General features: G+C 38.2%; 1 protein-coding gene and 1 long non-coding RNA gene across 5 annotated transcripts in view; one reads left to right on the forward strand and one right to left on the reverse strand.

Annotated features, from left to right (window-relative positions):
- Positions 1 to 2,432: 2,432 nt before the first annotated feature.
- Positions 2,433 to 10,874, reverse strand: ZNF770 (zinc finger protein 770). Of its 3 annotated transcripts, none has more exons than XM_045524201.2 (3): positions 10,742 to 10,874; positions 9,050 to 9,197; positions 2,433 to 6,960 (listed from the first exon to the last, which is right to left on the reverse strand). In XM_045524201.2, the coding sequence occupies exon 3, from the start codon at positions 6,902 to 6,904 to the stop codon at positions 4,823 to 4,825; it is 2,082 nt and encodes a 693-aa protein (XP_045380157.1). In that variant the 5' UTR covers positions 6,905 to 6,960; positions 9,050 to 9,197; positions 10,742 to 10,874; the 3' UTR covers positions 2,433 to 4,822. The 3 variants fall into 3 exon arrangements, with proteins under 3 accessions (XP_045380157.1, XP_010963408.1, XP_010963409.1); XM_010965106.3 differs by having other exon boundaries at positions 9,046 to 9,197; XM_010965107.3 differs by lacking the exon at positions 9,050 to 9,197 and having other exon boundaries at positions 10,742 to 10,854.
- A 24-nt stretch (positions 10,875 to 10,898) lies between these two features.
- LOC105076875 (uncharacterized) overlaps positions 10,899 to 16,544 on the forward strand; it is a 125,385-nt gene continuing 119,739 nt past the window's right edge. For both annotated transcript variants that reach the window (XR_836026.3, XR_012507611.1), the window contains exons 1-2: positions 10,899 to 11,121; positions 11,840 to 11,904. This is a non-coding gene — a long non-coding RNA (uncharacterized LOC105076875). The remainder of the gene's footprint in view (positions 11,122 to 11,839; positions 11,905 to 16,544) is intronic.

A 16,544-nucleotide genomic window follows, 5' to 3' on the forward strand; every position in this document is an offset into this window, starting at 1 on the left:
AACAGGTCCGGAAGTACATACAGGAGTTGGCGCTGAGCTAGAGAGGCAAGGGCTTCGACCTCCCGCGCTCCTGCCCCCTAGCGGTAATCTGAGAGAAGACACCCAGTGAGACCGGATTGATGTCTCAGTGACCAGGTAGATGGTATTGGGTAAGGGCTTCCTGTGGGGGGGCGGGAAGGGTCACTATCGATGTACAGATTATTATACTTTTTATAGAATTCTATAAATGTGAAATAATATAGTATGTACCTTTTTTCTTTTTTCACTCAACATAATGATTCTGAGATTCATCCGTGTTGATGCCTGTATTAGTAGTTCATTCCTTGTTATTGCTGAATAGTATTCTATTTTATGGACATATCAGTTTGTTAATCTACTCACCTGTAGATGAATGTTTGAATTGTTTCCAGTTTTTGACTATTACAAATAATGCTGCTATGAGCATTCATGTGTGTATGTGTATATATATATATATATGTCTTAATGTAAACATGTATTGCCTTTTCTTTTAAGTAAATACCTAGGAGTGGTATGTTTAACTTTTTAAAGAAATTACCAGTTTTATAAAGTAGTTGTATCATTTTATGTTCATATCAGTAGTATATGAGTTCCAGTTCCTCCTCTTTCTTACCAACACTTGGTATGGTTACTCTTTAATTTTAGTTATTTTAATAGTTATGTGGTATATCTCATTGTAGCTTTAATTTGTATTTCCCTAATGACTAATAATGCTGAGTGTCTGTTCATGTGCTTACTATCCATCCATGTATCTTCTTTGTGGAATCCTGCATTCAGATTGCCTATTTTTAAATTGGATTGCTTGTTTTCTTATTACTGAGTTTGAATGCATACCTCTACCACTATCGCTAATAAACTTTCCCTGGATGAACACAGGCAAGAAACTGATGGAAAGAGAACAAGGAAAAGCTAGCTTTAGAAAGGTGGAGGAACATTATTATTATGACATATAGGATGAGAAAAGGAAGGAATTAAGACAGACATTACCAAGTGAAGAAGAGGGAAGTCTAGAGAGTACTGGATTGGTTTTGATCTCAACACATTAGAAGGGAAACTCATTCCAAGAGTGAATGAAAGGCCCTAAATGAAGTTACAGATTTACAGAAACTGTAAGAGTTTTTAATAATGACTCCATTATTTTCTTTCATATATTCAGTATACATTTGAGGATGTAAAAACATTACATACACTGTTTTATATTGTATGTATAAAACATACAAAGATGCATTCCCTTGCTTTCCAGAAGCAAGTAGTTTAGCTCAATGGTTCTCAAAGTGTAGACTCAATACAGCAATAACAGCTAACATGTATAAATATAAATTTTTGGATCAAATCCAATACTGAATCAGAAAATCTGAGGGAGCGGCTCAACAATCTACGCTTTTAACAAGCCCTCTAGAAGATTCCAGTGCACACTAGTTTGAAAACCACTGATCAACAGTGACGATTAATAGAGTTATGAACAAAAAGCGGTGGGAGCACAGGGAATGGAGTACTTGGGTAAATCAAAAGGGCTTCCAGAGGAAGCAGTGTTTTAAGCTCAAACATCATGAATAGAACTTAGCTGATGCAGATGCGAAACATTACATGCTCCATATTCTGTTTAATAATACCATTGTACCACTTTTCTTTTTTCATTAAGTTCTTTTTTTTCCCTCTAATAGAATTCTGTTCTCTAATAGAATAGTGCTAATAGAATTCCAGCAGTTAGCTCTGAAATTCTAAGCCCTTTAACTGGCAATAGGAGAAACCTCAACACAAAGGAATTAAATGTTCCCTTTCACTAAAAAACAGATATTCTGCATCATGAAACAGTCCTTGATAATGTTACTTCTAACAATGATTCTTATAAGATACTCAGACTTCAAAGGCTTTTGCTATCCCCTAAATGTCTGTAATCCACATTGGTTATCTTACATAATGTAAACTGAAATCTGTTTTCTGCAGGTTAAACACTATAGTTTTCTTCCATAATTATATTTGCTTTTCTTCCATAATTATGGAAGAAATAAAACCTGGCTCAACTAAATCTCTTGTTTGAAGAGAGTATTAGAGACTGTACCTAATTTAAATTAATACTAGGTAGACATGTAGACAAGATGGAGGCAAGAATAACTAGAATGTGTATTGGAGGAACTAACTGTATGTTTAATACAAATCTGGAGAGGAAGGCCAAAGAGGATAAAAGGATAAGCAGATAGATCATGTGACATGCAATGGAGTTAACATAACCTTTTGGAAGTGATAAGGAGCTATCAAAAAAACATAACATGAACAGGAAAGTAAACGATTAACGATTCATGTTAGAAATTTCATTTGTAGAAGGCAGACTGGAGTGGGCTCAGGAAAGTGTTTGGCAATCAGTACTTGTTCTTTTATAATGTGATTTTCCCTTAAAAAAAAAATCCAAACTGTGTAATTTGAAACTTTATTTTCAAAATACTCTGAAATTTGAATTTTCCAAGAATCTTTACTACCATCTTCTTTCCTTCAACATACATTTTGTCCTAAAAGTATAGGCCCTATTGCAGTGAAAACAAGAAACAGTAATTCAACTAACTCCGTCAATCAAACTACTTCAGTAAATAATCATGCTACAGCCTGGAACTGCTCAAACGAAAAATTCCTCTACTTTGCTTTAAAGATATTTAGAAGTTTATTTTTTCAGAAAACCAGAGTAATTGATTCAACAATAATAACAGTTCTAGCATGCAGCAAACCATCGTTTAACATCTAATGTTCAATCTTATCATGGATGTATGCAGTTTATTTTCATTCCTATAAAGTTTCCACAAGAAGCTTACAGTGATGATAAAAGTAAATAAGTATTTTGTTACAGGTACTTCAAATAGCACTACAGTACATCTCTGACAAAATTTTTACAATATGCCAACTTTCAATATGAAACAGCTTAAAAAGGCATGGGCCAAAAAAAAATTATAGTAGTTATCACTTAGGCAAATAAGGTCTAATAGTCATACAACTACAACACTGTTAGGATTCTCCCTGTTTGGGATGGGAAAGGAGTATGTGAGACATTTACTTCAAATAAAATTACATGAATAGTTTAGGAAAATCCTCAAATACATAATTTTATAGAAAAAAAAACCCTTGAATCTTTATTCTTGAAAAATATGAACTTGTTATTCCTTGTTTTTATGTAACAGATGTGTTCTTGAAAAGTTCTGTGGAAAGCAAATTTTGTAAACCATCATCTTGCTTGCACTGGAGGAACATATCTCAAGGAAATCTAAAAGAAATTATTCTTTAAAACATATGATTCTCCTGCACATTTGTATATCGTTGGGATTTTATCGGTAATGTTTTGTTTAATCTCTATAAATTAAACCCAAGTTTATCAAAATTCACTTGTAAAAGAAGCAGATGAACATCTCCCTCCTCCCCCCAACACAGACTGTTCTTAGATTACGATGCAAAACTTAAAATTGTACATTTACCCATTCTCAGTAGAGGGCTTGTCATTATGTATATCTAACTGTGCTAGGATAAATGCCCACTTGTTCCTTTCACCTTAGAAAGATAATGATTATTTTGTCTTATTGCTAGGATATGTCATTCTTAAAGATGTTTTATTAAAAATGGCAAATACGCAGGACAATTTATGATTACGTCTTTTACAGTTGAAGATTTAAATATTTCCCAAATTATGACAGTACCATTTAGAATGATACCCTCAATTCTATAAGCATCTTATTCCATCTTATTCCTACCTTACTAACTAAATTAACAATTTACTAATGATCAAAATAACATTCTTTAATGATAGAGTCTTGCAAAAAACAGAGGAATAAAAACTAGAACTAGACAGTCAATGCCATTTGATCAAACTTTAACAGAATAGATTGTTAAGTCATAGGACCACTCAAAGAGATATGAAAAGTTTTACTAAAGTAAATGTAAAAGTCTTGTGGAGATGTAGAACTACTGATGAGTCTTAAGTCTACAACTACTGCTATCAAACACTAATAAGCAAGTAGTTGAATTGCATTTATTCCTCTGAAAAGATAACACTGCATACACATCATCAAACAGATCATGGCACTTGGACAATATTCCCAATAAGTAAACATGGTAAATGTATAGAGGTGCATCCTAGCCTCTCTCCTACTTTACACTTTGGAGGGAAAGATAACAGCAGGCTGGGCAAGAAACCAATTCAAATCACCTGTAGAACAGGAGGTGCTGCTGCCAGAGTCCTAAGAGTAAATAGCTTGGAAAAGACCAATGGAAATAATGCTGTTATTTCCTCACCCATTTTCACTTCTATTGCCTTTGTATTTTTTAAATTATAAGAAACATTTTGCGATGGAATTTGAGCTATAGGTATAAAATACATGAAATAAAGTGGGGCTATCCACTGTGGCCAAAACCCAATTTTTGCCTTTTCAAGTCTTTTGAGTATATATAAAAGGAGATGGCATGTCTTAAGGAATAATTCCTTTAAATATGAGGCTGAATGATTTGTACATCACGGATTCACAACATTTTCAATACAGCCAAGTATATATTAAAATAAAATAAACGCTTGCTTTATGGCATCAAATCAAGTTCTTCCCTCTAAAAATTAATTTGGCTGTTCCTAAAACATTGTATTAAATTTCTATGTATCTTACCTCTTACTATGCAGGACAAGCAATTGCCTATGAAATCATTCAATGTAATGTAGGTCTTTTGATAAAAATACATTTTAAGTGATACAGGCTTAAACAGCAAGTGACGACAAATGTGTTAGTGGTTTTGTCAGTTACATAACTGAATTTAAGACCACCGTTTTCTCTTGTGGTCATTCCTTAAAGTGAGTAAGTTGGTGTCTCTTCCAGTGAGGAGCCTGTCTGAATGTTTTGCCACAAACGGAGCATTCAAACGGCTTCTGCCCCGCATGAATTAGATAGTGTCTTTCAAGTTTAGATGGGGATCTAAAACTTTTAGAACAAACACTGCATTGGTAAAGAAGACCATCATTCCTCTTGGCATGCCCTGAATAACTACAACAATGACTGTGATGGCCCTGCTCTGATTCCAGAAGCACGTTAGAGAGGTAGGGCTGCCTGTTTCTATAGGGGGTACCAAGAATGAAATCCTCTGATTCTGCCTTAACTTTGATTTCTGGTATTTGATCTGACTCTGAAACCTCATATTTTTGAAAACTAGGAGTCAGACATGGTTGGGAAGCATTATAATTAACATTATCACCCTGATGATTGAAAAGTTTGTTCAAATTTTCAAATTCTACTTGGCAAAGAGATTTTCTATATGGAATCTTATCACTATGAGTTAATTTATGTCTTTTCAAGTGAGCTGACTGTCTAAAAGATTTCCCACAAACAGTACAGCCAAAAGGCCTCTGTCCAGTATGAATTAAATAGTGTCTTTGTAGTTTAGATACAGAAGGAAACACTTTCTCACATTTGTCACAGGGACACATCTTATGTCCGGTATGTATGTTTTCACTTGGAACTGAAAAACCACACTGAAGCACTTCACAGTTATCAAAAAATTCCTCACCTGATGATCCATAGACAGATACGTCTTTATTATTCATGGAATTATCCATAGTTAACATGTTCTCTGGCGTAAAGATACCTTTTAAATTCTTTCCCATATTTTGGCTCTGGAAGTGCTTTTGCCAAGAAAATGGCAAAGTCAATGTTTTCTTCTTTTTATTGCCAACTGTCTTATATGTTCCATGTTTGCCCAGAGAACCCATAAATGTTCTCTGGGTTTGTTCAGGGCTCTGCTCGTCTGAAATAAGATCACAATTTTTCAAGAAACCGTTTCTAAATACGTTTTTCTCAGATCGAAAATTGTCTAATTTCTTACACCCAGCACGTTTAAGCTTAGCCAAGATTTTTTTAACAATGGTTTTATAGTTGTAGCTTCTTTTGAGCCTGCTTGGAATTTTGCCACCTTTGGCAGGAAAACACTTGTGTCCATTGAGAATCTGCTCTGATTCAAAACATTCTTCACACTCTGGACATTGAAAAGGGACAATATAAATGGAGTGGACATCAAGATGATTATTCTCCTCGGGTTCACCTATATCACCATTTTCAAAGCCATCCTGCTTTGCATTTAATTTATTAGGCAGGGGGCATGATTCTGGACTCTTCACCTTCAATGAAAGAGTCTGAAAAGTCTTATTCCTGGTATGGATCTGTTTATGCTTCAGAAGTTTGCTTTGAATCTTAAATCCTTTTTGACAAAAACAGCATTGAAAAGGTCTTTCTTCAGAATGTGTGAGTTGGTGGATTTTTAAGTGAGTTGACTGTCGAAAAGATTTACTGCACAGGACACATTTAAAAGGCCTCTGACCAGTATGAATAAGTGCATGCCTATCAAGTTTTGATTGTGATGGAAACATCTTGCCACAGATTGTACATGCGTGAATGTTCTTTTTTTTCTTTGTAGGGCTGTAGGTAGGATCAGACTTGGAGCATGGGTGTAAAGCCCATCTCTCCTCTGTGGTAAAAGTCTGATACATTCCATGCACTGGTTTTTCTTGCTTGGCCTCCAACAATCTTCTGACCTGTTTCACATCATTCTGGTAAGTTTCATTGTGAAGCTGTTGGTGCTTCACAAATGTCTTCAGATTCTTAAAGTGGCGTTGACAAATACTACATTTAAAGGGCAGATTATGAGTTAGTTGATGTCTCTCCAGGTGAACTAGTTGCCTAAATGTTTTATGACACACATCACATTCAAATGGCTTTTGACCAGTATGAATGAGATAATGCCTAGCTAATTTTGATGGTGTTTCGAAATGCTTGAAGCAAATATTGCAAATATATGGCCTGTTTCTAGGTAGTTTGTTGGCTACTACACACTGTTGAATCTTTAGCATTTTAAAATTGTTTTCAGCCATCATATTCTTCAGTGATATATTCTGGTGAGCTCCATAGTGTTCTTAAACTCCACAGATGTCTAAAAATAAAAAATAAAAATGTATTAAAAATTACTTATTCATATGAGAAGAAATAATTTAAGTTGTCATTTGGTTAAAGATATCAAGGGTAATAAGGAACCTAGACTCTATATAATTTTAAGCTATATTTCTAGTTAACTGAGACGATATATTAAAAGGGAATTGAGTTGAATTTTGTAATATCAAATAGAGCTTTAAATTCCTTTTAATTTTCCTAGCTCAGTATTAAGTAGATTTGTCATATTTAGTTGCTTCGTCACTTTTCAAAATTGGGCTAGAAAGGTAAAGAATGTAAGAAATAAAATATAATACTAAAAATAATATATGTTTGCATTCAATTATAACATACCCTGGACATGATCTGAGAATGGAATATTTCAGTTATCAGTGTTCTTAGCCACATCATTAATATTACTCACTCTCAATTATTTCTTTGGGCCAACAAAGATGACATGGACAACTGGGAGCAAATGTCCTAGGAAACCTGGATTCTAGTCCTGGATTTGCTACTATGTGATTTTGGTGGCAAGAAGAAGGAAATACAAATTCCTCAGCTCTAAATTGGGGAAAATGCCTCCTGGCCTGCCTATCACATCAAGATGTTGTGAGAATCAATGGAGATAACGCATCTCAACGTGTTGCAAAACTGGAATGATATATAAATGTAAGGTATTATTTTGCTCAACATTAACCAAATTTTAAAACTTTATCTACTGAATATTTTAGGGTTTCTAACTAAGAGAGAAACACACTAACAAAATTTACAGTTCTTTTTATTTCTCCTCTCCACTCTGAGGTAGAATTCCTAAAATACGTACAGAGGCAATGAGGTTGACAGATTGGCTACTTATATACTCATCTATGGCTAAGTAATTGAAAGTTGAGTGTGGTTCACTTCTCAGGCCATATGATAAAAGGGTCATTTTGGTCTCAGAGTTACTATAAAGATAAAGATACTTTTCCTAATATACCTCTGTAGGACACATGCAAAGGTTTACCAGGAACTTTCACAATCATTTTGTGCCCTATCTTCTTCTATCAGAGAAGCCAATTTTCTTCTCATCCTTCTTCTACTACTGCATTTTCCTTAAATAAGGGAGCCAGAGATTTAAACTAAAAAACAAAACGAAACAAATCAAAACAAAAAAACCCTGTTATAGCTCTCGCAGTGTTTTTTTTTTTTTTTTTTTTTTTTTGTCAGCTGATTTGGTGCATATCCAACATAATTGCTGTGTGCTATTTACTGTTTTCTTATAGAGGACACCTTAAACATAAAATCAAACACATCCAATTGTAGTTCTCTTCAGCAATCTAACTTTAAAATAGAAAAAAAATATCATTTATTGAGCAAATCATCTTCTACTAGTGGTTTTACCACAGTGTTTTTCAAACTGCATATCACCACCCATTAATAGATTGTGGAATCAACTGAGTGGGCCATGGTCAGCATTTTTACTTAATAAAATAGCATAGAAAATATCAGATTGCATAACATATAGTAAGTATAAATACTGTTTTGTGAAACTTCTGTAGGAAGAGGTTAAAAAGTTGGTGAAACCCGCTCCTGGCATATCTCTTCACACAACACTAGACAGAGGAACCCACAACAAATAATCACTTTATTCAAAGTGGCCAAGTAAATCTATTAGGTAAGATTGGGACCCATAGGATGAGACAGGTTTACTAAGGACTACTCATTTTCTTCAGTTGGCCACATATAAACCCAAAATATATATTTAAAAAATTCAGTTAGAGGCCAAAGGTAATATGCCACACAGATAAAGTAATCTGACTGCAAACCACTATATTAATTTGTAAAATACACATATAACCCAGATACCCATGTTAGCAACAATCCTGATATTAGTATGCATTTTCATAACACTGAGTTAGAGAAATTCTAGGTACAGAGCCTCCAAATCCCTAAAGTGCTAACACAGCAACAATTACAAGGATTAAAATTAAGTCATGAATCCAGTGAACTGCCAAGAACTTGGCAATTTAATTCCTGTCAAGCAGTCAGGTATTGCGGTGGTCAATTAGGACAATGAGCCAAGCTGAAAGTAATAATCGTCTTTACTCACTTACTGCCAACAGTGCAAGCAAGAGGCAAAAAAGTACTAGTTCCGCAGTGGTCCATTAAACGAAACACCACCAGGTGAGGGTTAGGTGGAAGCAATGCACACAATCATCTCCCGGCAGAGGACAAACAAAAGGCTTCTGCCTCTTTATGGACCTGTGGGCCAGAGGAGGAGGAAGGGTTACGAGTGGAAAGGTCCTGAGTCAAAATGGAGAAAAGTACCTCAGTCAAGGCTCCCCTTGCAAGGAGGCACCTGGGAAGTACCTGGGCCAAGGCCTTTAGAATGGAAATACTGAGGAATGCAGTATAGCATGAACATGGCCAGTGGGAGGGAAGGAGTGAGTCCTTGCAACTCCCTCCAGGAAACTGCAATGCACTGGCCATGCACAAGTCTGGTGTGGGGAGAGCAGTTTCTCCCCATGAGGCCAGCCAGGCAAAACCATGCAATTGTCTATGGTCGGGCCTGAAAGATCACATATAGGATTTTGGCCAGGAGCCACATCCTCAATTCTTATTGTGTATTTCTTCTTCTGTTTTGTAGTTTCTATGGAGCACTCTTGAAAAAATTCCCACGCTAATACCACACACATGACAACCATCTCTGATTGTAACAGGAATTGACTACTTACAGTTACTGTGCCAAAAAAAGACTATGGCTTATCACCTAACACTAGCACTAAGACTGGATACTCTTGTCACTTGCGTTCACACCATGTGGGAAAGCATTTATTGGAAGCCCTATATTGTTAGAATCATTGGTGGCAAGTGGTGATCTCATACGTTATTTATAGGTGACAGCTCAGGGATCCCCAAACTCCAAGTGCAGTCCCACATGCACTTAAACACATGCACATTAACTTGATAGAGCTCCAAATCTCACTTCAACTGATCCTGTGTTCTCAAATGATCTTGTTCGTAACAGTTTAAAAACAAACCCAACATTGTGTAATTTTTCCTATGTTAAAGTGAAAATAAAAAATGGTAAATCTCAATGGTTCAATCCAAAGATTATCCTGACAACAGCAATACATTCCATCGGATGAGTGTAAAAACTGATCTCAATAAAATTCCACTGATACTTCAAGGCTAAAAGCCTGTGGGTTTTCCAGTCTTAACGAATACCATTAAAACAAAGTGAGGATATCACAAAAGTAAATGAACAAGAAACACAAGGACTGAGATAAACTTAAGAGAACTTCCAGTTAGGGAATAATCTCGGGCGACATTTGTCACAGCCTTTCCCTCTTGGTAGCTTCTTCTGCCCCACTTCCCCGAGCCCACTCTCCTGGCCTTGAACTCTCCCAGAGGGATTGCACAGGACACAGGATCCTGACAACTGGCCCTCGCCCTAATCGCCCACAACCTGTAAGCACCTAGGAGTCCAGCCAGAGTCCAGAGACCGCAAAATCCCACACCAGGAAAGGAACAGCGAGAGTGAAAAACTGCTTTGGCCACAGCGAGGGGGAAAAATGCCACATGGGATATAACCCACTGCAGGGGAACGTATCCTCTCTGCGCCTTTCTCTCAGGGATTCCCTTTCCCCATGAGACACAGTCAGGAGGCGGGGAAGTGGGAAAGGCAAAGGAGCTGAGGTCGTAGCGCCCCCGTTCTGGGCAGTTTGGAAGGATCGAGGCAGGCCCGACCCTTCCGAGGGGTCGCTCCACCTCACACCCGGGTTCCTGAAATCCTCCTCACGCACCTGGAGCTGGCACGGGCCCGGTAACCGCGCATCTCAGAGCCCAAGAACCGCGAAGGCACCGTGCGCACGTCCTCGGGGCCGGCGCTGCGACGGGCTGAGTGCGCAGGCGCGGAGCTCGGGAGCGTCGCGGGACGCGGTCCGGCTGGAAACAGGCTCTCCCCACCCCAGGGCCGCAGTCGCTTCGACTCAGCCAGCGAGTCTCAGGGGGAAAAGGAGCTCCAGAGGTGCGCCCCCAATCCCAGCGCTCTTCACCTCGCACCGTAATTGCGGGAGGAGAGAAAATAGGAGTGAGGAAAGGTGCACTTTCCGTCTCACCTCAGACCTCCGCTAAGGAAACCGTGTAGTCCTGACCAGTGGGCTCAAGACCCTACTGGAAACTGGTGAGCCCGGGTTCAAAGCCCACTTTTCTAGTCCTCTTTCATACCGAGGGCCCGGCATAAAACGCCATGTATCGGGGCCTTTCTGTGCCAGCACTGTCCTGGGCACTCTGTACATTGTCAGGATATAGCACAGGGGTCAGGGACTTGGGCATTGGGCATTGCGGGCAGATATACCTGGACTCCACTCCCGGCTCTACCAGTGTCCTGCCAGCAGCGGACTTTCTTAGCTTCTCTGAGCTTAATTCATTCGATGTATTTTGATTATCTACAGTGTACAAAGCCCTGTGCTCAGCGTCTTAGTTTCTTCAAATTGCTCTGAAAATTAGATGAAATGGATGTAAAGTGCCCAGCATAATGCCTAGTACATAATAAGCCCCTCCCAAATAACTTACCATTTATTAACTGCTATTTTCTATTAAGTATAACAACTTTATAAAGTGATAAAATCTCATTTTAAAATGAGGAAAATAAGACTGAGACGTTGAGGAGCTTAACTTTGCACAGCTGATGAACGATGGAGGTGGATTTGAACACAGGTGGTCCTGCACTTTTAAAATTCTCTACTGCTTCCCAAATTGTAGCTATCAACATTTTACGTAGACACGTTAAGGGTTAAATGTTGTCGTACAGTTACAAATTAATGAATAAGGTGCTTGGGTAGCTACTGAAGATTTTATACAAAAGACATTAGGGAAGAATTTATTGTGGGTTTTTGCAGGTTCTGATTGCAACTGTCTCAGCTTATGAGGAAACAAGAACAAGTAACGAGCACACTTTTAAACTGTAAGTAACTTTTTACATTACTTTTCAAGGACCATTGACAACAAAAATTGTTATTTCTAATTTTGGTATATGCGCGTCAAAAAGGGAGAAGTTGGACTAATGAAGTCTCTATTTTTGATGTGGTACCACGAGGAAACAGCTAATAGGAGATAAACCTTTGCTTCTCATGAAGTAACCTTGGAGGAATCCCATTTGGGAAAGGTTGAAGCCCCTACTTCCATCAGAAGTAGAGACGGAGAGAGGAGAGGAAAAGCTTTAGGTATCCTGAATGCTAATCCCAGGGTGGAGATGCTGATTGCTTAGACTTGCTTCATTCTGTGGCTTCTCCTGGAAGCTCAGCTGAGTCTAACAAATGTATCCATCACTAACCACACAAGTCCTTAGGAGATAAATGCAGATCATGAGAGACTATTACCTGAGGTTGGGGACCAATAGAGGGTGCATTATCTGCAAAATAGATAGGCCTTTGCATCAAGAGCCTGAATATGGAGTGTGGAACACAAATGGAACATGAATAGGCTATTCTCCAAGTTCACATTACCTACGTCATAACCTCCCCCATTTACCCTGAGAGCTATCTCAGGAATCCTCTGTTTAAAAAAAAAAAAAAAGAAATTACTGTGAATAAGAGTCATCTGGAAGATTGATAGTAATGGGTGCAATTTGAATAACAGAAAACAGGTGAGGCAGGATAGACCATTGTGGGGAGAGATGATAGTAGTGATGAGGGAAAATAAAGGAATGGCTTGGCATGTGTCTGGGTTAGTATCTTATCTCTGCAACTTACTAAGTGTGTCCTTAAGAGTTACTTGACCTTTCTAAACCTCTGTTTCCTCATCTTTAAGGGTATAATCAGTCATTCATTTATTCATTGACATATCATGTACCAAGCACAAAGGATTCATTTCTAAGTATATAAAAATGAAACATGAGGCCCTTGACTTCAATGTAGTTTTCAGCTTGACTTACAAAGAAGTACAGTATAAGAGACAATATATACAGGGAAAGAGTGGGAAGCAGGACTATCTAAAGCTACTTGGAGGCTTCAGGTGAAAATGATATTTGAGCTGAGGTTTTAATCATCTATCCATCCATCCTACATATATTTCATTAAGTGCTTGCTGTGTGCCAAACCCTATTCTAGGTACTGGAGATAGAGTAGTGGACAAATTAAAAAGTCAAAAATCCCTGTCTACCTAGAGATTATAGTTCATATTTTATATATTTATATGTCTGCTGAGGGAGACAGACAATAAGTTAAATAAGTAAAATGTATGTTAGGTATTGATAAGAACTAAGGAGGAAAAAATAAGCATAGGAGAGGGCTTGTTGTCATTTTAGTAGATGGCCAGGGATGACCTTACTGAAAAGTTCTGTGATTTTTGAGTTGAGCCCTAGAGAAAAGAGAGAGTCAGTCTTGCTCATTCGTACTCCATGTTTAGAGCATCCACTGCTCACCAGGCATTTTGCAAGAAGCTGGGAGAGGCCTTAAATGCCTTCCAATGGTTTTCTTTTCTTCTTTCTTTTAATCCAGTAGGCAATGGGAAGTTATTGAAGAATCTTGATCACAGGTCTGGTGTGCTTAGATTTGTGTCATAGAAAACTCAGAAGTTTTAAGGATAATGAAACAGAGGAGGCAGATTAGAATAGTCATGCTGTCAGCTGGGGGCTTCCTACTCCTTGAGTATCTGGTTATGTTGGATGAAAATCCAACTCTGTGGCCTGAGATAGTCTTCATGATACCTGTGAGTTCTCACAGCCTGCTCCTAGTGTGTGCCTGTCCTCTGTAGTCCTTAACCTTTAGGACTACCTGTCTCCTTTTTAGCAATAACACATTGAATGTAGACCTTCATCAGTTTCTAGAAAAACACCCACTCATACTTAGTGGGTGTGGGTGTGTGCCTAAATGATTCTTTACTGAAGATTTAGGAGTTGCTACTGGATAGGGCTTCAGCTGAAAGTATTTGGGGCCTTGGGAGCAAGTCAGCCAATACCAAGTGCATCCAAGATAATTGCATTTGAAAGGAGTCCACACTTTCAGCATCTTTTGTATACCTTTTGGAATATTTTAAAGGCAGAAAATTTGAAACTGAATTTTTAAAAATTAGATTTGACTTACAATATTATATTAGTTTCAGGTGTACAGCATGGTGATTCAGTATTTTTACAGATTATACTCCATTAAAAGTTATTATATGATAATGGCTATAATTACCCGTACTATACAATATGTTCTTGTTGCTTATCTATTTTATACATAGTAGTTTGTATCTCTTAATTCCATACCCCTAATTTGCCCCTCGTTTCTCCCTCTCCCCTTTGGTAACCACTACTTTGTTTTTTATGCCTGTGAGCCTGTTTCTGTTTTGCATTAAACAGAATGCAAAGCATTAAATATGTTAAACATTATGCATTAACATAATACGTTCATTTGGATTATTTCTTAGATTACACATATAAATGATGTCATACAGTGTTTGTCTTTCTCTGTCTGAATGGTTTCACTAAGCATTATACCCTCCAGGTCCATCCATGTTGTCACAAATGGCAACATTTCACTCTTTTTACGACTGAGAAATATTCCATTGTGTGTGTGTGTGTGTGTGTATCTCACATCTTCTTTTTCCATTCATCTGTTTTTGGACACGGGTTGCTTCCATGTCTTGGCTATTGTAAGCAATGCTGCTGTGAACATTGGGGTGGATATATCTTTTTGAATTAGTGGTTTTCAAAGAATTTTTCTACCAAAGACAGCTCTCCCTTTCTAAGAGGATTTTTGGTGAATAAAATCTCTTATTATATATTTCTAAGATGATTTTTGATGAATAAAAATCTTCTCCATATGTATTTCCTTGAGAGAAACATTTTCAATCTCTTGTGTGTTTTGCTATGTGACTTCAGAGGGAATGGTGGCAGGGGCTGGGGTTGGGGAGTGGTCAGTTGAGATCAGAAGGTAAAACAGTACCACTGTATTTTGCTTAAGGTAGTTGGACCACCTCCACCTCACAGGCTAGTACCAGTCTCCTAAAGGGTTTCTGGAACTTTTCTCTAAAGCTCCACCAGTGATAATGCCTACTGGATTGCTGGATCTAGTTAGGTAGCAGCATCTCACCCCACTCCCCATATGTTGGTTTAAGTTCAGTAGCACTGGGGTGCTAGAGTTACCCTAAAGGCAAGCAAGATTCTTAATATAGGACTTTGACCACATTTGTTCACCCTTAGCGTCAGGGCTGACTACCAGATCTTCACTGACTATGGAGACCTCTTCAACTACTTGAACACCACGGTCTGGGCTAACCAAGGAGGGAGGGTAGAGCTTTGGTATCTACCAAGCTTTTTTGTTTATGAGGTCAGGAGAGCTTGACACTATGACCTTCCTCCTGTTTCTGGAGGACAGTGATAGAGTTCTTCTCACAGGCACATTCTGTCAAAAAAAAACCCGCCCATCTTCATAAGAGCCAGAACACATGGAGGTATTTGTCTTCTTAGTCCCCAACCCCAAGTGGTGCCATGGGTTTTAAAGCTGTCTCCAGTGGCTGCTAGGTTCCAGGAGCAAATATGTGAGAGATTACTCTCTCTTGTTTTAGGACCTGGCTTCCCAACTAATAAAAATTCAGTAGTCATGGTTGGTGTTTAAGGCCCAGGGTTTTTCTAGTGTGTTCTCTGACCCAAAGTAAGGAAGTCACTTACTCCATAGTCAGGAGGCTTCGATAGTTTGATATCTGAACTTGAGTGGCTGAACTCCACACTCTGCACGCCTTTATTTCTAATCCTTAGCAGTTTCCTCTCTTCTTCCCCATAAAGGAGAAATAGTAGCTTCTTTAAGAGCAAGGAGTGGGAAGGATAACTCATGTTTTCACAAGATATAATGCTTCGCTTTAAGTTCCTCCTACAGCAACTCTCTCCAACAAGCCTAATTTTTCCAAACTGCTTTCCGATAGCAATGTGGGATGCTTTGTGACATAATCCGCTTCAGTTTTAACACAAATGCAAAGGTCATTTCTCCTTCCAGCTGTTACAGTGTCAAAAATCTGACTTACAAATCCAGGCAATTTACCACATTGTCCAGTGCTGTTGAGCAGTCAGCTACCCAGTGTATGCACTGGAAGCTTTGTGATCACATAAATTCCTAATTCTGGATCCTGCAAACTTTCAATTAATTATTGTCCACATCCCAACTGTCGTTGCTCTAACAGTTCAGGGAGTGTAGAAATTCTCCTTTCTGCATTACCTGAAAATGTCTGTTTTCTTGTGGCATATAGCATTTACTAGGGGTCCTAATAGTTCCAAGTTCAAATCTCCAAGGGGCCCTGTCTCAGTAGAAGCAGGAGTAATAGGAATCTTTCATTAGCCCTGTAATGAGTTACCTTGCACCCCCTCTAAAAGATATATTCAAGTCCTAACCCCGGGAACCTGTGAATGGGACTTTATTTGAAAATAGAGTCTTTGCAGATACAATGAATGATTTTGATATGAAATTATCCTGGGCTTACAGTAGACCCTAAATCCAATGATGATTGGCCTCATAAGAAAAGGAAGGACACAGAGATATGTAGCACACAGAAGAAGGCCACGTGAAGGCAGAGATAGGGATGACCTCCTTGTGTTTAAGGCACAGGTAGAAGGCTAGTGGCTCAAGA

Source organism: Camelus bactrianus, chromosome 6 (assembly GCF_048773025.1).
Source record: "Camelus bactrianus isolate YW-2024 breed Bactrian camel chromosome 6, ASM4877302v1, whole genome shotgun sequence".
In the NCBI taxonomy this organism is placed as follows: domain Eukaryota; kingdom Metazoa; phylum Chordata; class Mammalia; order Artiodactyla; family Camelidae; genus Camelus; species Camelus bactrianus.